We start from the raw sequence: 27,783 nt of genomic DNA, 5'->3' as shown, positions 1-27,783 counted from the left end.
CCATCCCTAGGTCTACCCACCATTTTTCTCTCTTTTTATCTACTCACCGCACGAGCTCATGGGCCGGCCCATGCGTGCCGCGTGACGCCCTGTTTTTTCCATTTATTTTTTACCTTTTCTATTCTCATTTTTTTAATTTTTACTTCTTTAAATTATTTAGGGATTTCGAAAATTTCCAAATTTCAAAATGTTGTGAGTTTTGTTTTTTCTTTAAAAAATCATAATATGTTCGTGAATTAAATAAATACCCGGGAACCCGCAAAATGTTCGTGATTTTTAAAAAACTGTCTGCATATTATAAAAAATATATTATTTGGAGAAATTTCTCGCAAAATTAAAATATTCATGATTTTTAAAAATGGTTATGTATTCCAATCATATCCGGGAATTTGAAAAAAAAATGTCCATGAAATTTGAAAAATACCATCTTGAATGAATTGGAAAAAATGATTGGGGAATACAATAATGTTCATAATTTTGAAAAAAGAATGATCGCGTATTCAAAACATTTTCGTGAATCTAAAAAACTTTCCATGAAATTTTAGAAGATGTTCACAAAAATTCAAAAACATATTGCGAATTGCAAAATTTGTTCCCCAATTTTTTTAAAAGCTCATCGATTCAAAAAATGTTTGTTGAGTCAAAAACTATTCGTGCATTTCAAAAAATGTCATCTCAACATAACGATTGTTCGTAGTAGGCGTTCATGAAGTCTTTTATGTCTAGGATTTGATTAGTTTTTGGAAAGTCTTTATATGTCTAGGCGTTGGTAGTAGTTCTTGCTCGATGAATTTGTTTTTAGAGTTTTAAACATCCCCTTCCGCGACACAATGACAAGTGCGGTGTGCAGTGGGAAGCTCATAGCCTTGGGGTTCACCACGTCGAATGCATTGTGATCATGTACATCGCGGCCATCATCAGCGAGGGTGGGAAGAAAGATAAATAGCAACATGCTGGGCTACCATGTTAAAATAGAGGATGCTCATATGTTAGGGTATTGAGCCATACTTATTTGGTTAGGGCGTAATATTTTTGTCTTCCATTGCAACGCATAGGCATGTTTGCTATATAATGTTCAACCATTCTAGTGGATTGTGTTTCGGCCGCTGGAACCATTCCGCTGGGCTGTTTTGGTCTCTTTTTTTATAAACGTACTCCCAGTCTGGGCTCTTGGTCGTGCACTTCAGTCCGTTCGGTTCGAAACCCAAGCCTAGACACCCACGGTTAGCATATCGTCGAACCCGGTGCGGGAGCTCCCTGGCGCTGGTGGGCCGGTCCTTGTACACGTTCACATTTGAGAAAAAAAAAGAAAACTAGGAAAAACGAAAAAATCATGAATTAAAAAAAGTTCATTAATTCAAAAAAATATCATCAAATTTGAAATAAACTCACTGATTTGAAAAAACTTCAAATTTGAAAAAAAAACATCAATTTTGCAGAACTTTCTGTAAAAATCATCGATTTTATAAAAGGTTCATCGGTTTTGAAAAAGGGATCCCTTTGAAAAAAGTTCATCAATTCTGTAAAAAATTCACAAAATTGAAAAATTTAATCGTTTTAAAAAATCTCTGATTTTGGAAATAGTTCATGAAATTTAAGTAAAGAAAAAAACAAAAAATAACTAAACAGGTCGGCCAGCTTGGAGGCTTCAAGCGCCCGTTTGCAAAATGCACAGTAACGGGCGCCTGAAGCGCCAAATAGGATCTACCCCCGTTGCCGGTGCGAGCGAGAGAAGAGGCTGGTCATTTCGTTTAGTCCCACGTTGCCCAGCCAGAGGGATCCAGGGGCTCCGCGAGGCTATAAGATGGAGGGATAGGTGTGGCTTGCAACTCATACCTTTCTCCGTCTTTTGGCTAAGAAAGATCTAGTATAGCATTTGTTCTTATCAATTTAATATTTGATATGTAAGTCATGAGCCCACAATAATACTAAATTTATTTTTTGTGAGAGAGGGTCCACCAGGCCCTTGCGTGTCACCCGGGTGTTGCACTGCTGCCTGGATCTGGCACACCCCAACCAAATCGAAAGAAAAATCATTCTTCTCTGGAGCTTGATTCAGAGCTGAAGTGCCGGTTGTTCTGCTCTGCTGCTGGCTTATTCACTACTGAAACTAATCAGAAATGTTGGGCAGTTCAGAGTGTTATAGAAAATTGAGAACAAAGCAAAGTTATCTCTAATAAACTAGAGCACATAACATGAGAGCAGAACATTCATTCTCCTCCATGCATCACAGCAGCCCATGAACTGGAAGCCAGACACAACACAGACACAGCATAACAGACCATTAATTCTCCTCCATGCGTTCTCATTTGTGTGAATCACCGGCGTTAAAGCCCAGCCTGATCGAGCCATCTTTGTCAAACACCAGATCATCGTGTTGTGATTCCAAGCCCCCATATAAGATAGCAGTTTATAGCAGAGAAAGCAGTTTACTCATTCCAGATTACTTTGGCAACCACACATTCAACGAACAGAACAGGTGGCGCACTGATCTCACACTTCTTTACAGAAAAACAGATTCAAGTAGCTTCACACGGTTTTCTAAACTAAATTCCTTCGAATCTTAAACCCAAATCAAATCCCAGATGTGCCATCTCAAGAGCATAAAATAATTGAGTGGACGACATAAACAAATATCATAAGAAAATCGATCCAAATTCCACCGGCTCCAGCCATCGGTTTGGAACTCAGGACCAGACAAGAATCAATCAGTTCACTACCCTAGCTGCATGTTGAGCGCAAAAACAGGAGACATGTAATCACAAGGGTTGATTGTAAATACTAATACACCCATGTAAGATTGGCCATCAGTTCAATCTTGAAGCCAGAAATGAATGTGCTCTTTGGTACGTGATGTGTTTTTTGTTTTCATCATCATGAAACAAATAGCCGGCAGAGAGCTGAAGATGCTGCCATGTTTCCTCTTCTTTCTGTATAATAAAGTCGTGCGTACCACCGTGAGCTTTAGAACAACCTGCCATTGCTTAAGCTCTTGCAGCTTCATAAATTCAGTAAGTCATCTCCCAGTAGTATTTGCACAAACATCTCAGTCCCACCTACCACCCACCACAGAAAGGCAGCAATGAGGCACAGCTGAACTGCAAGATCAGGCACCACAAACCACCTGACGACCTCCATCATGCATGTAGGAGCGGTGTGTCGCCAACACCAGCCATGCTGCATGACTCAAACAAGTCTCGGTCGGTATGCCGCGCCGCAGCTGGTGCCCCTTGCTGGCCAAGTGGTGAACCATCTGCTGCTGAACCCTGCTTTTGCTTCATAATGTCAACCTGAAAATTACTGAAGCTGAATTTTCAGAACAAGGACCTTAAAGTCTAAAACATATCAAATTTTGAAATATCACCCTTCGAATTACCTTCGAACTGGGAGCAAGACAGGATACAGATACTACATCACAACAATTTCATTCATTTTCCTCCAGGTGCATTGCACACAAGACCATCACGGTGACTACAAAGCCCCCATATAGGATAGTAGTGGAAGAAACCGTGCTAATAGCCGGCGCACCCAACCAAGTCAAAGAAAAAAAACTATTAATACTGAACCATCCAGCCCTGGAGCTGGCTTATTCAGAAACAAAATACCTCGCTGTTCTGTTCTGGAGCTGCTTGTTCAGTACTGCAACTTATTTGCTAACGCTTGGTGTTTAAGAGCAGATTATTTTAGTGATGGCTCAAACAGAATAACTGAAATAATCATGCAGCTAGATAGTTCTGGAAATCAAGGAATGACTGGTTGTTGCAGGTTTACTACAAAGTGCAAGTCATAAGCATTCGTTTATCGCTTGAATATACGGCTGAACGGCGGGGGAAAGATGAAATAAAACAGGAGTCGCGCAAGGATCAACAGCAAAATAAACCCGAACAGGGAGCCAGACATTGTATTGGTAGGAAACAAGATCTATACAGATGCAACATGGAAGGGACAATCTTCAGGTAACACTCAAGCTCACCAATGTAGAAGGATTGGAATCTGCATGCAATTCAAGACAGATGGCCAAAAGAAGATACAGATCTCAGCATTAGGACCAGAATGCTGGCGGAAGTTCAAGCACAAAAGCTTGCGGGTACCATAGCAAAATGCACTTACAAGATGCCAAATTTCTTACAGATAATACCATTCTGGCGAAGGCAGCAGCAGGCAGGTCTCCAACTGAAAGTCCTGGACACTGGGAAATAAGAGCACACCTGGCAGATTTCTGTGATTGAACTCAATCAATCGAAGCCCCAGTCTTGCACATTACAGAGGCACACTCCAGTGCCAACGAGGTGATCAAACTAAGAACCTTGATATTTTAGTTGCAAGAATTCTGCTCACATTAGGACGCAACGAATTCTTTCGTCACATTTCACAGATAAATATTCAGGACTATGTAATCACTCATGCATACTGCATCTGAATGAGTATATGACGCTCTGAGCACCACCAGTTTGATAAAAAAGTACTGAAACTTAGGTCTAAAATGAGGCACTTACATGCCCCCCCAAATGTACACTTGACATGCCCATCTATGCAAAAAAAAAAAACAATAACAGCTTCCTGAAACTGTACTTCAATGTGCTAGAGAGGGACACAAACAAATATCATGATGAAATTTAGCCATATTCCACTGATTCCAGCAACCGGTTAGAAACTCAAAGACCAGAGGAGGAGGTATCTATTACTAACTACCCTAACTGCATGTCCAGCACAAACTCAAGACCAGATCAAATCAGGCACCAAACACCACCTGACGGCGCCCAGCGAAGAATTTTAAAGCCCAGAAGCCAAGTCCCAAGTTGAACCAACACATGCCATGCCAGCCGGTTCTTGTCCCGCGCAAGCATTTTCGCAAGCAGCTGATGCTCACCACCATGTGGCCCATCCCACAGCTAGCACCCCTCACTGGCCAAGCGGCTAACCATCTGATCCTGGACCATTCTTCTGCATCACAAGTTCGATGTGAGAATTGCCGAAGCTCTGAATGTTCAGAACAAGGACCTGAACCATACCAAAATTTGAAAGATCACACTTTGAATTTACCTTCGAAAAAAGGGTCTTCCTGAATCAGACTCCGATATTCAGAATCATAAGTTCCTGGACACATTTTTCTCGAGTATGGACACATGAAGATTATTTATGTACAGGACAGGAGCACAATTACAAAAGTGAAGCCTGAGCCAAGATCAATAGCCAATAACTCAACTTGATGCTGCTGAATAGGAGCTTGTTCCTCCCTGACTCTGAACACATTAACCAAATTCCTAACCCACAATGAAAGAAGATCAAAAGCTGCAAAATCATACACATATATAATTTAGAAGACCAAGGACCCTGACTAAGTGCACACAAGACAGAGTGGGCACACATATGCCTTCATAGTAATGATTTCTCAAGTCTCGATACGCTCTTCTCAAGGTCTTTCTTGATAGAAGAATATACATGGTGAACAAGTCCAAGATATATATAGACAAAATAACCAGAATACGAGTGCAAGGTAGACATCAAGGACAGCACATAAACCCATCGCTTATCTCTTTGATACCAACTAAAGTGACTAAAAGGACTTGGCCCCAAAACAGCTGGCTGAGCTGAAGCACCGGAGGCCGGCGTGCATCATGCTGGCCTGCTCAGGAAATGCAGCTGGGGCCGGAGGCGGTGAGGGAGTGGTAGCCTCAAGGGAAGGTGTCAGGGAGGAGCGTGGAGCTAGGATCTGAGAAGACAAGGAGGCATTGGTATGCTGCACTGCCTCTCCCTGGGGCCGGTGTCCGGCTTCCCCGAACTGGCTGTGGTCATCTGCCTCAACATTGGCCTCTACCTCCGGCTGACATGCTGAAGGTGGTGGCTCAGAAGGTGCAACTACTGCAGGTGCCAGTGGACGACTAACTTTTTTTGTCTTCTTTGGCTTGTCGGGCCTGGGCTTGTAGATATCGTGCCTGGTTTCTCTAGGTCCATCATATTCAAAAGCTCGCATGATCATCCCCATGATGTATGGTGCATACAAGAGGTTAGTGCGACTGAGATCTGAAATAAGCAACTCAATCTCATCGAAGATCAAAGCAATGATGTCAAATGGATGCTGCTCCACAATATGACGTAGGAGGTTCCAGTTGTGTCCGCAGATACTTCCAGACCTGGGATAGATGGTTTTCCAAATAATCTTATTGGCTATGCTAGCCAATGGAGAGAGACCCCTGGTTTGGCCTACTGTGCATTCTGCAGCTGTGTACATGATCCTCTTGTCATCATCATCAAAGAAAAACTCTGAGTGAATTCTTGCAGTGTGAATGCTGCCAGCAATGCCAAATGTCTCCTCCCATGCTCTTTTGTTGGTAGTGACCCTCCTGCCATCTGCCATCCAAGTAATAGAGCTATTGTCATCGCTGATATAAACTGTGGAGTAAAACTGCCGAATCAGTTCGATGTCCCAATCACAATGGTAACTCATCATCTGCTCAAGCCCCACATGGGCACATCTCTGTCTGACACCAGAAAACTCATCTATGCTATCAATATAGTCCCAGTCTATCCACTGCATATGAAACAACTTGGCCTTACTGTATATGGAGTTGTACAAGTCCTGCTGCTCAATGGACCAGAATCTCTTGTCTGTTGCTGTCCTATGCCCCTCGTAGTGGTTCCTGCTTCTAAGCCTCTTCAGCAAAAAAGGGGCTTGAGTGTAGTCCACCGGATCATCGGGACGCACTAGAGAAACTGGAGGCAACTCATTCTCCTTCAGAACTTCAATCACTGACTCCACAGCTGGAGGCGGCACTTGCTCTTCTGAATCAAACTCCGAGTTCTCTGACCAGAAATCCCTTTCTAATGAATGTGGCTTTGCCATCTCTAGACCTGACGGGTCGGACTCCTGCATGCACTCATCTGAAGAAGGCTCACCAGGCTCGTCTCGGTGTTCCACCAGAGGAGTTGACTCAACAGCTACAGTGTCTAGCTCGACTGCCTCCTCAACTGCATTTGGATTCGGCTTTATTTGGCTTGTAATGTGTGGAAGAGAATGTGAGGTAGGAAGAGAATCTTCTGCAGCTTCTTTGAATATATCACCTAATGAGCTTGCATAGCTTCCTTGCATTTGCTCTTCAAAGAATGCCATCATTACCTCTGATTCAAAAGGCTCCTTTCGACCTATTCTACTCTCCTGAGAACGCAGGACCCCATTGTTTATATTACTCGGGTGCCTGCAAGAGATCAAGGTGAGTGTTATGTTGTTGCCCTTACAGCTGTAAACATAGATGCCTGGTAACAGAATTCAGAACCAGCAAACCTGGTTGGGTCAGGTGAATCAACCATTCTGTCTTCCAGGGAGCTCTTTGCTTCCCTAGAGGATGGCACAAGTAGCAATTGTTGCCTGGCATTCTGCAGCTCCATTTCTAGTTTTTCCTGTTGCCTTCTGAGTTGTTCTGCTTCTTCCTCGAGTAATTTCACCTTAGGAGAAATGAAAAAAAAAATCAGTGCTCAGAAAGAAAAATAAGTGACAAATCAAAACTATTAATATACCAGCAGTGGCAGACTTACCTTTTCTTCCAATGAACACACAGTAATCTGGCCATCCTCATTAGACATCTCCAATAGCTTGATTACTTTATTTTTCTCTTCGGCATATGTCTTCCTTTCCTCTGATATCTACAAAATAATATTAATTACAAATGGAAGGGTTATAACAATCATAGATATTTTGTCCATGCCTAATCGCGCTGTTTGTAGGGCCTTCTTGGACAAATACTAAAATCTGAATGTATTTATAGATATGCTGTAAAGATATTCTCATGCGTAAATTTAAGGAACTCCCATAATGCAACGTATAATATTGATATAAGTATGGCATTTGGCATTTTTAATCTACCATACACTCATAAAGTAGAATATATACATAATTTTCTGTGTGAGCCTTTACAAACAACATAAAAAATTGTGTGAGATCAATGAACTAACAACCTCAAAGCTATCCAAACTAATAGTATGCCTTAGATAAGAAGAAATGAACATGTTGCAAAGCACCACTATCTGATAATGAGAATGACTGGAAGTCAGTGCTTGCATCCTAACTAATAGGTGGTTCGCAAAGAATATCAGTGCCATAATTCGTTGTTCAAAGAAGAAGAAATCTATATGAAAAGACAAAAACTCCGATGAGGTAAGCCTAATTGCCTTTCAAAGGGTTACCTCTTTTTCTTTATTCCATGAAATAAGTAATGCTCCAGCCTGATAATCCATTTCTTGCATCTTTATCTCCAGTTCTTTAATTCTACCTTCATAGAATCTATTTGACTGGTCTAGTTTGGACTCCAGCTGACGAGTCTCTTCTTCCATCCCCCTCAGTAATGAAACAAAGTATTGTTCAAGAACCTCCTTCTGCACAAGAATTTCGATGGATTGATCCAACAAAACAAGACTTTGTTTGGCGGCCAACAACTCTTTTTTGCTACAGGCATCTAGCTCATGTTGCAGTGACAACTGATTTTGTAAGGATATAATCACCTCAGACGTTTCACACATAGCCTGCCTATGGATTTCATCCATTTCTTGCTCAAGCTCCGTGTTTAACATCGGAGTTTCCACATCCCTCTTCTTACGAAATACTGGGCTTTGGAAATTGTTCTTCTTCAGCTCCTCTAGTTCCTCTATCAAACTAACCTGCTCCAGATTGTTCTTCTTCAGCTCCTCTACTTCCTTAATCAAAATAACGTGCTCCGATTCAAGGGCCTCTAAAACAGATGTTGTGTATTTCAGTTCCTTTTCTGTGGCTTCCTTCTGCCTGCAAGCTTCAAGGGTACATTGATTCACTGCTTTCAGCTCATCTCCTAAAGCAGTTGCCCTTACGTCAGCTTCTGCTCGGGCTTTTACCTCCTCCAGAAGAATTGTTTTCATTATGGCCAACTCCAGCTGCAGGCTCAATGTATCTTCTGAGTTGTCTTGTTCTTTTGCAGGTGCATGAGAGTCATCTTGCTGCAATGTTGACGAAACATTCTGTTCACAAAGTCAAATAGCACAGCGTTAAGATTTTTGTTATTTCCATCACCACCACAACGGACGAGCACATATAAATTCAGAAGCTATTGCGCATATTAGAAGTTATCGGGCTGTTGTGCTTTGGGACTTGGCAGTGCAATGTGGCATTCTCTAGGTGCAGAATCAAACTTAGAAGACATTGGAGGCACAATACAACACAGGGATAGCGGTGAAAAAGGAGGATAACAACTTGATGAATATGAAGGATGAGGGAGGTGCAATCTGGTTGAATGTTTGATTCTAGCAATGCAATAGCCAAATCCTATCAGAGTATCAGTTATACTGGCTTTTATTTATCACTAGGATGTTCTGTAATCTTTCAAAGAGTGTTAAAGGGGTCATATATGAACTGAAAACAGTGACCAGTCTCAATGTAATAACCTTGAAAAAAGGAACAGGGGTGATAGGAGTAGATGTGTTTCACCTGCACATTGCGATTCTCCTCCCGGAGCAAGATGGAGTCTCGGAGCTTGGAACGTTGGGCCTGCGCAGAACTGGCCGCCGTCGTCGAGAACCCCAACCTCTGCACCTGCTCCGGCTTCCTTGGGATCTTGGTCGGGCGAAGGGGAGTGGTCGCCGCGCCGACCCGCGCCGGTGTCTTGCCCGCTTCCCTGACCCCCGGACCCTTCTTGGGCGTCGGCACCGGCCGCCGGGGCTGCCCCGGCGGCTGGATAGCGCGGAGGGGGGACCGGGAGGCCGCGACGGGCTCCGCCGGGGCGGGAACCGAAGCTCCGGCAGGCCGCGCGTTCTCGTCGCTCCCGACCCCGGATGCGGGAGCCCTCGCCGGGGTGCGGCACAGAGCGCCGGCGAGCTCCCTCGCCATCCTGCGCAGCCCGCAAAATCGTCAGAACCAAAGAGGAAATAGAAGGCAATAAGGCAATGGATTGAGCGGTTGGTCGCTAGGGAGCTCGAGCGAGCGACCAGCAATCGCGGCGCTCGGCGACGGGCGGAGGAGGCTAGGGTTTTCCCCGGGAATCGACGAGGACGCACCTGAGCGAGGAGGCGGCCGTCGAGGCCAACGCGACGGCGGGGTGAGGCCGGACGGCGGCGAGTGCCGGAGCGAGCTAGCGGCGGCGGCGGCGACTGGGCGGCGGACTGCTGCTGTCTGGTGGTGGTGGGCGGAGGACTGCAGTTTGAAGCTTTTGGCGTTTGGGGGAGAAGAATCCTCGCTGTGCTGTGCTTGATGACGCCGGGGCCCCACGCGAGGCCGTTGGTTGGGCACGGCGGCGGCGCTCTACACTAGTCCCATTGGTTGCCGCCTTAATTAACCACCCCGTTAGCCGCCGCCTTAATTAATCCTCCCTCCGCATGCAGAGGCAGCAGCCAGCGCTCCACGAAGAAGGCAATACAGCTACTATGATGCTAGTACTACTCCTAGTGTTCAGGGTCATTTGAAATTTGTGCTAAGATTGTCATACAGTAGTACTAGTTTTTCAAAAAATAAATATATATATATGTCGGATGAGAGCATCTCTAGCGGATCCCGTAAACCGGGTCATCCGGTATAACTATGTGCTTGCATAGAGGGTATTTCTCTTGCTATCCAGCGATCGAAGCTACCGATTTGTGTGCAAATGGATTCTGTAGTGGCGGTGAATATGGTTAAGGACAGAGACACGGATAGGTCTATATTTGCCTCCTTGGTGAATGAGATTAGACACTTGATGTCCCTTCGTACAACTAGTGTATTTCATATCAATCGTAACCAAAATATGGTTAGCGATTATTTAGCTAAATTTGCAAGAACTGAAAGTAGAACAGTAGTTCGGTTGGGCTCTGGTCCCCCTTAGGTTGTGGACTTGTGTAAACTGGATTGTAATTCCCTGGATCCTTGATTAATACAAGTCTTACTTGCCCAAAAAAAACCGCCAGTTTGGGGGATCCATCCCGTATCCCCATCACGAGCAGATCCGTCAAATTCGGCTGTCCCGACTTTTTTTTGGTGGGATCCCGAATCCGCGAGGTTAATTCCTCCAAATCTACGTGATTTCGCCCAAGTTTGTCGGCTCCCCTTTCGCGCGAACCCACTTTCCGGCCGTTTCAGTTCCCGCTCCACTCCCCGCCGCCTGTTGCTACCCCCGGTTGCGCCACACCGCCAGAAAGCTCCGCTGCCCTGCGCCGCATACATTCCACCTAGTTTCGGCTGGCGGGGGTGCTTAATTATTTGTGTCTGCCGGTCGTGACTGATGTCTACTACGCAACCTTCTTCTTGTAGACGTTGTTGGGCCTCCAAGTGCAGAGGTTTGTAGGACAGTAGCAAATTTCCCTCAAATGGATGACCTAAGGTTTATCAATCCGTGGGAGGCGTAGGATGAAGATGGTCTCTCTCAAGCAACCCTGCAACCAAATAACAAAGAGTCTCTTGTGTCCCCAACACACCCAATACAATGGTAAATTGTATAGGTGCACTAGTTCGACGAAGAGGTGGTGATACAAGTGTAATATGGATAGTAGATATAGGTTTTTGTAATCTGAAAATATAAAAACCGCAAGGTAACTAATGATAAAAGTGAGCACAAACGGTATTGCAATGCTAGGAAACAAGGCCTAGGGTTCATACTTTCACTAGTGAGTTCTCTCAATAATAATAACATAATTGGATCATATAACTATCCCTCAACATGCAACAAAGAGTCACTCCAAAGTCACTAATAGCGGAGAACAAACGAAGAGATTATGGTAGGGTACGAAACCACCTCAAAGTTATTCTTTCTGATCGATCTATTCAAGAGTTCGTACTAGAATAACACCTTAAGACACAAATCAACCAAAACCCTAATGTCACCTCAAGTATCCATGGGTATGATTATACGATATGCATCACACAATCTCAGGTTCATCTATTCAAACCAACACAAAGTACTTCAAAGAGTGCCCCAAAGTTTCTACCGGAGAGTCAAGACGAAAACGTGTGCCAACCCCTATGCATAAGTTCATTGAACCCGCAAGTTGATCACCAAAACATACATCAAGTAGATCACGTGAATATCCCATTGTCACCATAGATAAACACGGCAAGACATACATCAAGTGTTCTCAAATCCTTAAAGACTCAATCCGACAAGACAACTTCAAGGGGAAAACTCAATTCATCACAAGAGAGTAGAGGGGAAGAAACATCATAAGATCCAACTATAATAGCAAAGCTCGCGATACATCAAGATCGTACCACCCCAAGAACACGAGAGAGAGAGAGAGAGAGATCTCAAACACATAGCTACTGGTACATACCCTCAGCCCCGAGGGTGAACTACTCCCTCCTCGTCATGGAGAGCGTCGGGATAATGAAGATGGCCACCGGTGAGGGATCCCCCCTCCGGCAGGGTGCCGGAACAGGGTCCCGATTGGTTTTTGGTGACTACAGAGGTTTGCGGCGGCGGAACTCCCGATCTATTCTGTTCCCCGATGTATTTAGGGTATATGGATATATATATATAGGCGAAAGAAGTCGGTCAGGGGAGCCACGAGGGGCCCACGAGGGTGGGGGCGCGCCCAGGGGGCAGGCGCGCCTCCCTGCCTCGTGGCCACCTCGAAGCTTCCCTGACGTGTACTCCAAGTCTCCTGGATTGCTTCCGTTCCAAAAATAAATTTCCCGAAGGTTTCATTCCGTTTGGACTCCGTTTGATATTCCTTTTCTTCGAAACACTGAAATAGGCAAGAAAACGGCATTTTGGGCTGGGCCTCCGATTAATAGGTTAGTCCCAAAAATAATATAAAAGTGTATAATAAAGCCCATTAAACATCCAAAATATAATATATAATAGCATGAATACTTCATAAATTATAGATACGTTGGAGACGTATTAGTGGCCGATGTTGACGCCATGGATCCGCCCCGGAGCTCAGTACGCGGGCTTGTAGCTTACGAATTCGGTTGCTTCTGGCGCTTCTGAGAGGCGTGCGTCGGAAGAAGAGGGTGCCGCGACTTTGCTTCGTCAGACGGGGAGAAGCAAGGGGCGGCGCGACGCGGCTTTGCTTCATCCGGCCGGGGCGGGGTGGTGCAAAGCGGCTTTGGCCGGCAGGAGAGAAGAAGGGGGCAGCGCGGCTTTTCTTCGGGCGAGGTATGTCCATCACCCGTGGGTTCGTTCTCAATTTGGCCCGGAGATGTTCAGGTGAAATTCATAGCCATTTTTGTGTGCATTTTGTTAATGGATTGGAGTTCGTCCACGTCTTCTTCGTCCGATGATTCGTACATAAAAGAGATGATCCTCAATGACGATGATGAACACCTAGTGTTGTTGCATCTCGTCGACGAATTTGAGGCAGGGCCGAAGAAAAAGTGACGCGGATCCACGGTCGGCCGGCTATGCATTCCCCGCAACCGAGCTCTCGGCGACAAGATGCTCATGAAGGACTACTTAGCCGAGGTACCGACATATCTGGCTCACCTCTTTCGTAGGCGATATCGAATGCGGAGGTCACCTTTTGTACGCATCGTCGAGGCTTGTGAACAAAATTGCCGTTTCTTCACCCGACGTAGGAATGCCGCCGGTTTGATTGGTTTTAGTGCATGTAAAAAAATCGGCTGCAGTGAGAGTGATTGCATATGGTGTTCCGGCCGACACTACTAGGGAAAACCTTATACACAGAATCTTAGCAGCAGCGTGGTTTAAAAACAAACGCTACTGCTAATTAGCAGTAGCGAGCTCCAGGAAACCACGCTACTAACATCCCAATAGCAGTAGCGCTCTAGGTGAAACAAGCGCTACTACTATAATTGCCACGGTGTTGCCTCCAGGCTAGATATAGTAGTAGCGCCCTTCTCCTGGACGCGCTACTGCTAAAGTACTCAGTAGCAGCGTTTTTCTTCAAAACTCGCTGCTGCTAAGTATCACCGCAACTAATTAAGTTTAGTCCCATACTGCTAAGCGAACAAGGTGTTTACCATCTTAAATATGTTACTTCTCAAACTATCTCGTGCACTTGGTCTTCATTGAACTATATGTGTAGGATTTGTGGCTGCAATATGAATCTTTGCCTGTGCCTATACAGGTACGGTGAAGATCCATGTTGACTATTTAGATTCTACACAAAAAGATCAATGATGACCAATGTATATTTTTGATGTTTTTACATCCTTAGACTTATATCGTTTTTCCAGGACAAAGCGCTACTGATATTGGAATAAACAAAACAAATAACTGCTTCCTTTAGCAGCAGCATTTTTTCTAAAACGCGCTATAGCTAAATTAGCTATAGCGCGTTTCCTTAAGAGCGCTACTACTAGTTCGACTTAACCACCCGCGGGCTCAAAATTTTGCTAAGTCCTTCTTTCCCCCCATGTTCCCCTACTCCTCTATCGCCGCCGCCCGAGCCCGAGCCTGCCCTCACCGCCGCCGCCCGTGGCCGCCCTCAACCTCACCGCCGCCGCCCGTCGCCGCTCTCGACCTCACCGTCGCCGCCTCGACCTCACCGCCGCCGCCCGAGCCCGCCAAGGACCACCGCCTCCCGATCCCTGGCCCGCCCTCGCCGGCCCTACCTCCGTCGCCGAGCACCTCCCCGCTAACGTCTCTCCCCTCTCTGTAAGCCCCCCCCCCCTCCCCCACCCCCTCTCTCTGCTTAGTTAGTAGATGTTTTTTAGTAGTAGTAGATGTTAATTTAGGGTTCATAGATAATGATTTTTAGTAGTAGTAGATGTTAATTTAGGGTTCATAGATAATGATTTTTAGTAGTAGTAGATGTTAATTAGTAGTAGTGATGGTACTAGTTAACTAGGGCAGTATGGTTAATAGTAGATGTTTTTTACTATTGTATAATGTAGTTTTTTTACTGTTTTAGTAAGTGTTTAAAATAATTAGTAAGTAAATTAATAAACTAGTTGAACTAGTTGAATTAATAGAACTAATATATTTTTAGTAAGAAAATTAATATAACTAGTTGAACTACTTTATTTTTAGAAAGAACTAGTTTTTTTCTATTTATAGTAAGTTTATATTTAGTAAGAACTAGTTGAATTAATAGAACTAGTTGAACATGTCATATTTATTGTTATTTTTTTAGTTTAAGCAATTATTCAGGATGTATTAGTGATAACTTATAGGGTTTTTGTTTTTGCAGAAATCAAGGAGCCCCCTCCATCATCCTCGCCGTCGTCCCCGTCACCGACCCCCTCCGACCTCGAGGTGAGACCTGCCAAATCTCCATGTCAATATGAGTCCTATAAGATATGATGTAGATAAAAACATGTATATCTTGTGTTGCTCAAATAGGATATGTGGTTGCCCAAGTGGCCGGTCATGTTCAGGTTACACCTCCAAGTGGCCTATGTTTTGCCGGAGTGTTGATTAATTTCCGTTCCGGCAAATTTCAGGCGCTCGATATGTCCTTTTTTAGCAAAGGTCATGCCGGATTTTTTCGTGAATTCTGGCATGACTTGTGCTAGAATATGTAGGAAATATCGAGTGGCCTGGATTTTCTCGAAAAATAATTAAACGACATTTCGACAGACCCATAGTCAACCCGTGATGAATAATAATGATCTAATTTAGGTTTTTTAGTACATATATTTAATTGTACAAGTTTAATCTTTGAATTATGAACGTAGGAAATGTCGTACTTGGACGACGAAAGTCTCCCGGAGGAGTGCAGCTGGTGCCACGACGATCGAGGTCTGTGCGACAGGCCTCACCTGACGAAGAATGGCGCTTCAGCATTAAGCTCGAGGAGACATTCGATGTTGAAACAATACGCAACGACGACAAGTGTTTTTTTTGTAATTAAGCACGACTTCAACTATTTCAACGTCTAATTTTCATCTTTTACAATTCGACTAGCTTATCCCATGCCATGCAAGACGCTATGTCTTGGAGAGGATGGGTTTTGAAGACCATGAAAATTTTGAAACAAATAAAATACACCTAAGGACCCATCATGATATGGATTTTGAAGTAAATCTGTAAAATTCTCAGAGCGTAACCGATTTTGATTGCCAAAATTGGGAAGTACTTTGCAAAATGTATGGTTTTTATGAGGATATGATTGTCACCATGGATCTTGGTGATCCTGACATCGAGCAAGACACTACAAGAAATATGTCAACTTGTGACCTTCTCTTAGTGACCCCAGCTGAATTGGTCGTAAATCCACGGCCATTTCGCATGGAAGGGCTCAAACCCTGAAATTGCTTACACCAAATGGTCACAAAGCAGACAAGAGTGGCCAATGACCTTATTTCTACCTGATTACGACCAATATAAATGGTCATGAGGTTGTGAACGTGGATGCATTGGTACTTATTGCTATGACTAGGCGCCACCTCATCAGTTTTGCCTATGTGTCATGTCCATGTGTCAATTTTTGCCCTAGGTTGTGAAGCAACCTATATTTCTGTCATCCCAAAATTCCCAAAAAAATTGGGCATTCTTTATTATCCAAATCATTGCCTCATGACAATATTCAACTCCATTTGCCTGGTAAATCTTCCTCGGCAAATTTCCAATGTTTTTGTTCAACTCGAACTGTTATGAAGGAAGTACTAGCTAGGCATATCCTAATGAGCTGAATTTTTGCCACATATTCTATATTCCCAAATCATTGCTCTCCACAAAATTTGAGCCCCATCAAACAATACATGTGAGTGTGGCTTCAACATTCATATTGCTGTCCAGTGTGGTATGTTGCAAAGCAAGTGACACCTAGGCTCCTCCATTTGAGCTGCAAATTTTCGAAGATAGTGTCCTTAGTAGATGATCATCCTCGGCAAAAACTCACGCCCATTGGCCATGCACTTTCCCGTACCACTAATCAAACACTTGGGTGCTAATTCATATTTGAGCTCAGTTCAGTCTCCTCGTGAGATTCTTATATTGCCTTCTTCTTCCTAACACCTATCAGGGGAGTGCCCAACCTACTTGACATGCCTAGACTGCCTAGAACGCATGGCAACGCCACGGTCATGCGGTGACCACGCGGCAGGCATGCGAGTCTGCGCGCTTTGGAGTTGGGGCCCTGGGCCACCATCCAAACATCGACGTATCACCACCAAACCATGTATTTCTGATTAAATAGATACTTATGTAACTAGATATGATTTTTGGAAAAAATAAAGAGCAAACTATAAGGCAGATGCAGTTCAAATTTGACTCACTTCCTGCTGAATCAGCGGAAATTTGTCTTTTTCACGAGAGGTGGATCAAAACTTTTGAAACCCAACCATGTCAATTCTGCATTAAATATGTCCTAGTATTTTATAAAATTGATTTGGTCCAAATTTGCAACAAATATATGGTAGGTCATTCACAAAAAAAAACTCATTTTGGGCACTCGAAAAGTGGAAAATTGATTTTTCGTCCAAAGAAAATGAAAACTCCCCTAGGCAACATTGTTTGCCATTCCAATATACAACCTTGTGCATAATATGAGAAAATTTGAACAAGCTGTGCCATGAATGTGGCTATAAGATTGATCATTTGACTTGAAAGCCATGAATCTTGACACGTGATAGCTCATTTCTAAGAACACTTTTTTAAAAGAATTGTCATATTACAAGTTTATTATTTTTCCTGGTAACTTGGTCACATATAATGACACAATGCGAAGGTTTTCCAATTTTTTGATTTTCTTTGAATTTTTTATGCCCGTTTCAAAATGCGGTCAAAACGTCAAGAATGACCGTTCCAAGCTAGTGGTTGAATCTTGGAATTTTTTTGGTGTTTATCTGATTAAATAGATACTTTTGTACCTAGAAATGATTTTTGCAAAAAATAAATAGCAAACTATGAGGCAACCGCAGTTCAAATTTGACCTGCTTCCAACTGAAACGACGGTAATTTGTCTTTTTCACCAGAGCTGGATCAAAAGTTTTTACACCCAATAATTAGGTCAATTGTGCATTAAATATGTCCTAGTATTTTATAAAAATGATTTGGTCCAATTTTGCAACAATTATTTGGTAGGTTCTTCACAAAAAACCTCATTTGGGGCACTCGAAAAATGGAAAATGACTTTTTCGTCCAAAGAAAATAAAACTTTCCTTAGGCAACATTGTTTGCCATTCCAATATGCACCCTTGTGCACAATATGAGATCATTTGAACAAACTAGGCAATGAATGTGGCCATAAGATTGATCATTTGACTTGAAAGCCATTGATCTCCACACATGATAACTCGTTTCTGAGAACACTTTTTTAAAAGAAATGTCGTATTACAAGTTTATTATTTTTCCTGGTAACTTGGTCACATATGATGACACAATGCGAAGGTTTTCCAATTTTTTGATTTTTTTGAATATTTAATGCCCGTTTCAAAATGCGGTCAAAACGGCGGGAATGACCGTTCCAAGCTAGTGGTTGAATCTTGGAATTTTTTTGGTGTTTCTATGATTAAAAAGATACTTTTGTACCTAGAAATGATTTTTGCAAAAAATAAATAGCAAACTATGAGGCAGCCGCAGTTCAAATTTGACCCGCTTCCGATTGAAACGACCAAAATTTGTCTTTTTCTCCAGAGGTGGATCAAAACTTTTTACACCCAATAATTTGCTCAATTGTGCATTAAATATGGCCTAGTATTTTAAAAAATGATTTGGTCCAGTTTTGCAACAATTATTTGGTAGGTTCTTCACAAAAAAACCTCATTTGGGGCACTCGAAAAATGGAAAATGGTTTTTTCGTCCAAAGAAAATGAAAATTTCCTTAGGCAACATTGTTTGCCATTCCAATATGCACCCTTGTGCACGAGATGAGATCATTTGAACAAACTAGGCAATGAATGTGGCCATAAGATTGATCATTTGACTTGAAAGCCATTGATCTCCACAAATGATAACTCGTTTCTGAGAACACTTTTTTTTAAAAGAATTGCCGTATTACAAGTTTATTATTTTTCCTGGTAACTTGGCGACATATGGTGACACAATGCGAAGGTTTTCCAATTTTTGGAATTTTTTGGAATTTTTTATGCCCGTTTCAAAATGCGGTCAAAACGGCGGGAATGACCGTTCCAAGCTAGTGGTTGAATCTTGGAATTTTTTTAGTGTTTCTCTGATTAAATAGATACTTCTGTACCTAGAAATGATTTTTGCAAAAAATAAATAGCAAACTATGAGGCACCCGCAGTTCAAATTTGACCCGCTTCCAATTGAAATGACGAAAATTTGTCTTTTTCACCAGAGGTGGATCAAAACTTTTTACACCCAATAATTTGGTCAATTGTGGATTAAATATGGCCTAGTGTTTTAGAAAAATAATTTGGTCCAATTTTGCAACAATTATTTGGTAGGTTCTTCACGAAAAACCCTCATTTGGGGCACTCGAAAAATGGAAAATGAGTTTTTCGTCCAAACAAAATGAAAAATTACTTAGGCAACATTGTTTGCCATTCCAATATGCACCCTTGTGCACAATATGAGATCATTTGAACAAACTAGGCAACGAATTTGGCCATAAGATTGATCATTTGACTTGAAAGCCATTGATCTCCATAAATGATAGCTCGTTTCTGAGAACACTTTTTTAAAATAATTGTCGTATTACAAGTTTATTATTTTTCCTGGTAACTTGGTCACATATGATGACACAATGCGAAGGTTTTCCAATTTTTTGATTTTTTTTGAATATTTTATGCCGAAATGCGGTCAAAACGGCGGGAATGACCGTTCCAAGCTAGTGGTTGAATCTTGGAATTTTTTTGGTGTTTCTATGATCAAATAGATACGTTTGTACCTAGAAATGATTTTTGCAAAAAATAAATAGCAAACTATGAGGCAGCCGCACTTCAAATTTGACCCGCTTACAATTGAAACAACGAAAATTTGTCTTTTTCACCAGAGGTGGATCAAAACTTTTTACACCCAATAATTTAGTCAATTGTGCATTAAATATGGCCTAGTATTTTAGAAAAATGAGTTGGTCCAATTTTGCAACAATTATTTGGTAGGTTCTTCACAAAAAAACCTCATTTGGGGCACTCAAAAAATGGAAAATGGCTTTTTCGTCCAAAGAAAATGAAAATTCACTTAGGCAACATTGTTTGCCATTCCAATATGCACCCTTGTGCACAATATGAGATCATTTTAACAAACTAGGCAATGAATGTGGCCATAAGATTGATCATTTGACTTGAAAGCCATTGATCTCCACAGATGATAGCTCGTTTCTCAGAACACTTTTTTAAAAGAATTGCCGTATTACAAGTTTATTATTTTTCCTGGTAACTTGGTCACATATTATGACACAATGCGAAGGTTTTCCAATTTTTTGGTTATTTTTGAATTTTTTATGCCCGTTTCAAAATGCGGTCAATACGGCGGGAATGACCGTTCCTAGCTAGTGGTTGAATCTTGGAATTTTTTTGGTGTTTCTCTGATTAAATAGATACTTTTGTACCTAGAAATGATTTTTGCAAAAAATAAATAGCAAACTATGAGGCAGCCGCAGTTCAAATTTGACCCGCTTCCAATTGAAACGACGGGAATTTGTCTTTTTATCAGAGGTGGATCAAAACTTTTTACACCCAATAATTTGGTCATTGTGCATTAAATATGTCCTAGTATTTTAGAAAAATTATTTGGTCCAATTTTGCAACAATTCTTTGGTAGGTTCTTCACAAAAAAACCTCATTTGGGCCACTCGAAAAATGGAAAATGACTTTTTCGTCCAAAGAAAATGAAAATTTCCTTAGGCAACATTGTTTGCCATTCCAATATGCACCCTTGTGCACAGTATGAGATCATTTGAACAAACTAGGCAATGAATGTGGCCATAAGATTGATCATTTGACTTGAAAGCCATTGATCTTCAAAGATGATAGCTCGTTTCTGAGAACACGTTTTTAAAAGAATTGCCGTATTACAAGTTTATTATTTTTTCTGGTAACTTGGTCACATATGATGACACAATGCGAAGGTTTTCCAATTTTTTTTAATTTTTTTACGCCCGTTTCAAAATGGGGTCAAAACGGCGGGAATGACCGTTCCTAGCTAGTGGTTGAATCTTGGAATTTTTTTGGTATTTATCTGATTAAATAGATACTTTTGTACCTACAAATGATTTTTGCAAAAAATAAATAGCAAACTATGAGGCAGCCGCAGTTCAAATTTGACCCGCTTCCAACTGAAACGACGGAAATTTGTCTTTTTCACCAGAGGTGGATCAAAACTTTTAACACCCAATAATTTGGTCAATTATGCATTAAATATGGCCTAGTATTTTATAAAAATGAATTGGTCCAATTTTGCAACAATTATTTGGTAGGTTCTTCACAAAAAAACCTCATTTGGGGCACTCGAAAAATGGAAAATGGCTCTTTTATGCAATGAAAATGGAAATTTCCTTAGGCAACATTGTTTTCCATTCCAATTTGCACCCTTGTGCACAATATGAGATCATTTAAACAAACTAGGCAATGAATGTGGCCATAGGATTGATCATTTGACTTGAAAACCATTGATCTCCACAAATGATAGCTCGTTTCTCAAGACACTTTTTTAAAAGAATTGCCGTATTACAAGTTTATTATTTTTCCTGGTAACTTGGTCACATATGATGACACAATGCGAAGGTTTTCCACTTTTTTGATGTGTTTCACGATGTTGGTCTTTGTAAACGATGCACAAATGGCCTCCCCAAGTAGTGCACACTTGATGGTAGGATCGCGATGAGTTTGGCCTTCTCATCCTCATTAAGCTCTTTCATTATTTGATAGAAAATTGCATAATTGTATGGATCATCATCATCATCATCTCCGCTACCCCTCATCATCTTCCTCATCCTCATCCTCATGCTCCTGGCTTCTATCGTCATCCTCGCTAGCATCATCATCATCTTGGCTCTGATCATCATCATCATCATCTTGACTCTCATCATCGTCATCCTGGGAATCCTCAGCATCATACTCATCAAGCTCATTATCTTGGTCGGAGAAATACTTAATCCTTAACTTGTTGACCGCTTTCTTCAAGTAAAAGCCTATATACTATTCCCTGGCGAGCTTATTATTTGAAATGTACTTGTTCCACCCGTCGCCTCCTATGATGGTTTTATCCTTTTGTTTACAAACGTCAATTTTATATGATTGCCCTTGACCATCCGAAAAGTTGAAATTGTCATTAATTAAATTATTGAATTGGACCCTTACATTGCATGGGATACACTATATAACAATTAAGAATAATGTAGTTAATAGTTAATGGTATGTACAATATAGCAAGTGGTTAGAATTGAATGATGAACATTGTTACCACAGATTTTTCAAATCCATCCCTCAAAAAGAGCCCGAATTCTACTACATGCGACAAACTATCTCTACAGGGATTTTTGCAGACATTGCCGACCTTAAGCACCATGATCTCCTTCAAAAAGTTAAACACTGTTATCATTGCTGCTACTACATGGTTTTGTCCTCAACAACATTCACTTATAGCTAAGTCTTCAAGTTGCCTTTTCTGCACGAAGTGAATGTGATCGGACCCTTACCCCTGTGTGATTATCTCTCCTAAAACTCTCTAAATCTTCATATGCATTCTATTGACACGTGTCAGTTGTCTTCACTATATATAAGCAGGTTTATCACGAAGTCACAGACATATATAGTACGCCATAGCAAGGTTCATAAGTACTACATTAAAGGTTCAAACATCTGAAGCACAGAGTTATACGACTAGGCACGGTGGAGAGATCAACTCCTAATGTAATCCTCGTCAGACTCCTTGGCGAGATCATCCCAGTCTATCGGGTCATCCTCGACATTCTTCTGGTTGCGTGCGGTCATCAGCAATGCCTCATTAATGTCATATAGATGCATATCCTCCCAAAGACACTGTTCCACCAAGGGATCGATGCTCTGACGTTCACGGGCCCTAATGAGCGCCTCAGCCTTCAGGTGTTCCTGCTCCTTAGCCTTGGAGACTATCCTCATGTTAGGAGGCGCTATCTCACTCGCGCACCAAGCATCCTGAGTAAAATTGAGGTGCGCCCTTCGCCCCTGGTACTCGAGCGCCTTGGCATCGTAAGCGCGCGTCGCTTTCTCGGCGAAGTCGAACCTGCCGAGCCATTGTCTCTTGCCAGTGACAGGGTTTTGGATTTGGACGCCCCACTTCCCCAGGGCCTCTGGACAACACCACGGTACCTGCCATTGTCCGCCGTTTCGAAAAAAGAGACCTAAAACATACAGATAAATAAATTTGGCGAAAGAATCGAAGAAATCTTCAACAACACAATCTGAATTAAAAATAAACAAAAAAAATTGGCATGACCTCTGCATAAAAATGGACACATTAAGAGCTAGAAATTTGGCGAAACCGAAATAAATCAACGTTTCGCCAAAACTTTAGCGCTTATAGTATGAATCCCTGTAAAGAAATTGAAGGCACCTACTACAGCACAATATCAATTAAAAATAAACAAGAAAATTTGGCATGACCTCTGCATAAAAATGGACACATTAAGAGCTAGAAATTTGGCGAAACGGAAGTAAATAAATGTTTCGCCAAAACTTTAGCGCTTATAGTATGAATCCTTGTAAAGAAATGAAGACATCTACTACAACACAATATCAATAAAAAATAAACAAAGAAATTTGGCATGACCTCTTCGTAAAAATGGACACATTAAGCGCTAGAAATTTGGCTAATGGAAATAAAGCAACGCTTCACCAAAATTCTAGTATGCACCCCTGTAAAGAACTATAAACTATAACTATACAACTGTTGATTTCATATATACGGCTAGTTTTGATTGCTACAACTACAAAGTACAACTATCAAACTACAACTAGAAATATCAAACTACAACTATAAAGTACAACTACAATTTATTATAATGTGTGCATTACGAACTATACAACTAGAAAATACTATTATCAAACTATAAATAGCTAGAAACTACAAGTACGTACAAACTAAAAAAGTAAAAATACAATGATGAAACCTCTGACCCTAACCCTAGTCGTATGTGCATGGCGGCCGTGGCGGCGGGTGGCGACAAGGACGGCTGGAAATACAAGGGTGCACGACGACCTTATACCTGCCGGACTGGACGGCGACGGGGCGGTGGACCGATCGAGAGTGACGGCGGCAGGGGTAGCGGATCGAGGGTGAGGGCGACGCGATGGAGGGTGAGGACGATGGCGGCAGCGGACGGCGACGGCGACGATGACAACGGACGGCGACGGCGACGATGACGACGTCGTGCTCAATGCCGTGGTGAAGGGTGAGGGCGGCGACGAGAGCGAGATGTGGGAGAGAGTGAAAGTGAGAGTGAGAGTATGGGGTTATGGAGAGAAAGGGGGCGCGCGTGCAGGTAGTGCTAAACAGTTGTGGCAGGCACGCCATAAGACCCGCCACTGCTAATTTGAGGCGGCAGGCGGCAACCCTTCAGTTGAATTTAAATCGTCTACCACTAACCTACTTGTGGCGGGTAGGACAAGCTGCCCGCCACAACTATCATCTGCATTAAAAAAATGTAACCCGTTGGAGGCTTTCAACTGTGGCGGGGATATTACCTCGCCGCCGCTGATGCCTATAACAACAGTGGCGGGTAAGCATAGCCACTCGCCACAAGAAACATTCATAACAGACCCACGCTCAGCGTGCTTCTTTGTGGCGGGTGCAGTGCTTCACCCGCCACTACTGTGCCTCTAGCTCTGGCGGTCGTGTTTTGCCACCCACCACTGCTGCTTCTCCTAACTACCTGTGGCGGGTGCCTGGTCCCTCCCGCCACTGTATTGGATTCACCTATAAGCCCTTTCCCAGTAGTGAAAGCTCCGGCTTGCAACTATACCGTCAACAGCCATTGGTGACCCCAAAATTTGTGAAGACCATTAGTGACCTCAAAATCAAGAAGCACACATTTTTTGCCAAAGCACAAGAAGCTTGCTGAAAGAATATTGAGAGGGCATTTGGTGTGTTGCAAGCTCGGTTTGCCATTGTTCGAGGTCTTACTCGCTTTTGGCATAAAAAATCCCTTCAAAACATCATGACCGCTTGTGTAATTTTCAGGGACGCAGATGAGATCAGTGCATTTCTTGAGACCTACTGGAAGATCGCGAACCGTGATTCGCACAACCAACTCCAGCATGATCTTATTGAGCATCGGTGGCAACTCTATGGCGGGGGGGGGGGGGGGGGGGGGGGGGAAGACCCGCATTTGTATGCATTTCGTGTGAGATTTGAACAATTTGGTGTTGTAATAATTATTAGAATTCAAATATTTATTGTAATGATAACTATTGTTGTATTGTGAGTAGCTTTTTTGACCATTTATATATTCGTGTTGAATTTACATTAAGATTCCATTTGGTTGACATTATTGAAGTGTGCAATTTGTTTGATGTTATGAAAAATTTGCGGGACGCATTTGCGGGATCTGTTCTGTCGGAGCGCTCGCCGCACCGTAATTTTTTTACGGGAGCCCTTATACGCGTTTTGCGAGACGCGCGGTTGCGGGATCTGCTAGAGATGCTCTCACAATGTGGAACTTTTATGTTTATGCAGGCCACGAAGATGCATACAGATACTACATTTTGCCAATGCTGCTCTTTTGGTTAGGAGATGCACAAGCCTGAAGTCACTTGTTAAATCTCCACGTCACTGTGCTGTCTAGATAGTTGGAGTATCTATGCTTCGAATTAGCATTGAATTTCCACGCTCTTGCATTGTAGGACTTTGAAATCTAAATCATGCCCTCGAGCGTCCCAGTTGATCTCAACGAGGGTTGGTGATTTAGCTGCGACAGTTGCTCCTGATACCATCCATTCTCAAACTCATCACTAACCCACATGTACATCAGCAACATCACATGTACTTATTAACAACACGAAATTAATCTCACTCTTCTAATTGAATTTATCGCATTTCTGCTTTTTTGTAACATTCAATGGACAACACCTGTTTGCTCGAATTTAGATACTAGTGTAAAAATTAGACTATTTCATGCGCAATATATAAGGGACTAATAAGCTGCTTGGCCACGTCGAAGTGGAGATACATAATATAATATATGAGTTGGGTTTAATTGCGGAGTTACTGCAGTATGTGTTCGTGAACCAAGTGGTAGTTGGGTGAGCCCCACAAAGGTCCCATGTTCAAAGACTAAGGGCAGGTGCAAGAAAATCATAAGAACTTGATCAGAAGGTGTCAGATACGAGCATATGCATTCATGTGGTAATGCATTCAAAGGCCAGTGTGGCTTACAAAGGAGAAATTGTGAGAATTGGGCAGTAGCCTAGTGGATGGGTCACAGTGGTGCATCCCGTCCAGCCACGATTCAAGTTCCATCCGGAGCGAATTTGTGGCATCCCACCCAGATGGGCTCTAACTTAATACTTCTCATTGGTTCTCTTTTTTTAGAGGAGAATTACTTGTAGGAAATTCCACAAGAACACCTCTTTGGCGGTAATTAGAAGGGAGCATGCCTAGTATTTGGGCCCGATCCCACATCACAATAGGAGCTATGTAGTACTCTCTCCTAAAAAAGTTAAGATTTAAAAATATTGCACTAATATGAGCAAAATCATATAGATTGACCATGATACTACTACTACTACTACTACACATTTTCTCCATCTTATGTTATGCCTTCTATTAGCTACAGAATTTCTAGCTGAATCTTAATCATTTTTGTAAATTAATTTGGAGTATCAAAAAAGTATTTTCTAGAGATAACACTAAGACATTGTCTACTGTATAACATGTTATTTTTCTTTCAATAGATAAAATGAATGCATAAGAAAAATCATCTTATCAACATATCACACATGCTTTAACACCTTTTAATCTCGCCTAACTTCTTAGCATTGTTTAAGTGTACACACACTCTCTTCATATTTCTGAAGTGGAATTGGTCGTCATCTTCAACAATTACTCACAACGAAGTCAAGCTTATGGGACACTTGAAGTGAATCAGATTGGATTTTTGTTCTGTACCTTCCTTAGGGATATAGAGTCCTGAATTATTGATTAAACAAAGCTTGTAATAAAGTTCATACAAAGGTTATGTTCCACAACAACATCAAAAGTAAGAAATTATCGAAATGTCATTTTTGTTTAGAATATTGAAAATTGACATGAATGCGAAGTCATACACACGATTTTACAATTCAAATTTGTGACCAATATTATCCACATCCATATTCGTTACGACATTATTCACATTTCACTGATATCGAGTAAAAAAATTAGGGGATGAAATGTGCATTATACATATGTATCTGCTTCAATTTCATCCCCAATATGCAATACTACTTTGGAGGGAAATATTTCAGTCTCGTGTCTTTTTTGGAGGGCCATGTTTTCTACAACTTTCAATCATGTAATTTTCTCCTATGTATTTTTCCTATAGTCATTCCACTTTTTATCAAGTTTCAACTGCATCATTTTTCGACCTTGGACTGCATCTTTTGTTGGCGCCTTACTACACCTTCTAGCAACATTTTATCGTGTAGTTTTTTTATACTACATTTTCTATGGGATGTCTACTATATGTTTTGGCAACATTCTGATGCATTTTTTCTCTACCACATTTTCCTTTCTTCGTATGGTGTCTACAACCAGACTAAACACCCCTATGCCCACTCTTAATGGGTTAATTTCCACCAACTGATAAACTAGTAAACATTCACTAAGTAAGTAGTTGCTCGTATGAAATTGTACAACACACAATCATGTAGATTATGCTGCCCTGGTCTCCGAACATCTTATGCGAAAGAGTTTGGCCTTAGACATGCCGTCGTGCGGCAACTAGGTCCCACACCAAAGTCCAAAACATATACTTATACGTGTCGAAACTAGCGGCACCCTATGCCATTCTCATGTTTTGAAC

At 42.0% G+C, this 27,783-nt stretch overlaps 1 protein-coding gene and 1 pseudogene across 1 annotated transcript; one reads left to right on the top strand and one right to left on the bottom strand.

Moving 5' to 3' along the window:
- Positions 1-1,832: 1,832 nt before the first annotated feature.
- LOC123126798 (uncharacterized) lies at positions 1,833-2,016 on the top strand (annotated as a pseudogene).
- A 2,405-nt stretch (positions 2,017-4,421) lies between these two features.
- Positions 4,422-10,239, bottom strand: LOC123123181 (uncharacterized). The gene is made up of 7 exons (XM_044543647.1): positions 10,018-10,239; positions 9,452-9,851; positions 8,182-8,985; positions 7,534-7,641; positions 7,283-7,443; positions 5,044-7,196; positions 4,422-4,944 (listed from the first exon to the last, which is right to left on the bottom strand). Exons 2-6 carry the CDS (start codon positions 9,848-9,850, stop codon positions 5,558-5,560), a joined length of 3,111 nt encoding a protein of 1,036 aa, XP_044399582.1. The 5' UTR covers position 9,851; positions 10,018-10,239; the 3' UTR covers positions 4,422-4,944; positions 5,044-5,557.
- Positions 10,240-27,783: the final 17,544 nt, after the last annotated feature.

The sequence above is a fragment of the Triticum aestivum genome, chromosome 5D (assembly GCF_018294505.1).
Source record: "Triticum aestivum cultivar Chinese Spring chromosome 5D, IWGSC CS RefSeq v2.1, whole genome shotgun sequence".
NCBI classification, from domain to species: domain Eukaryota; kingdom Viridiplantae; phylum Streptophyta; class Magnoliopsida; order Poales; family Poaceae; genus Triticum; species Triticum aestivum.
The sequence above is the reverse complement of the archived record's forward strand: the minus strand, read 5'-3'. Positions and strand labels throughout refer to the sequence as shown.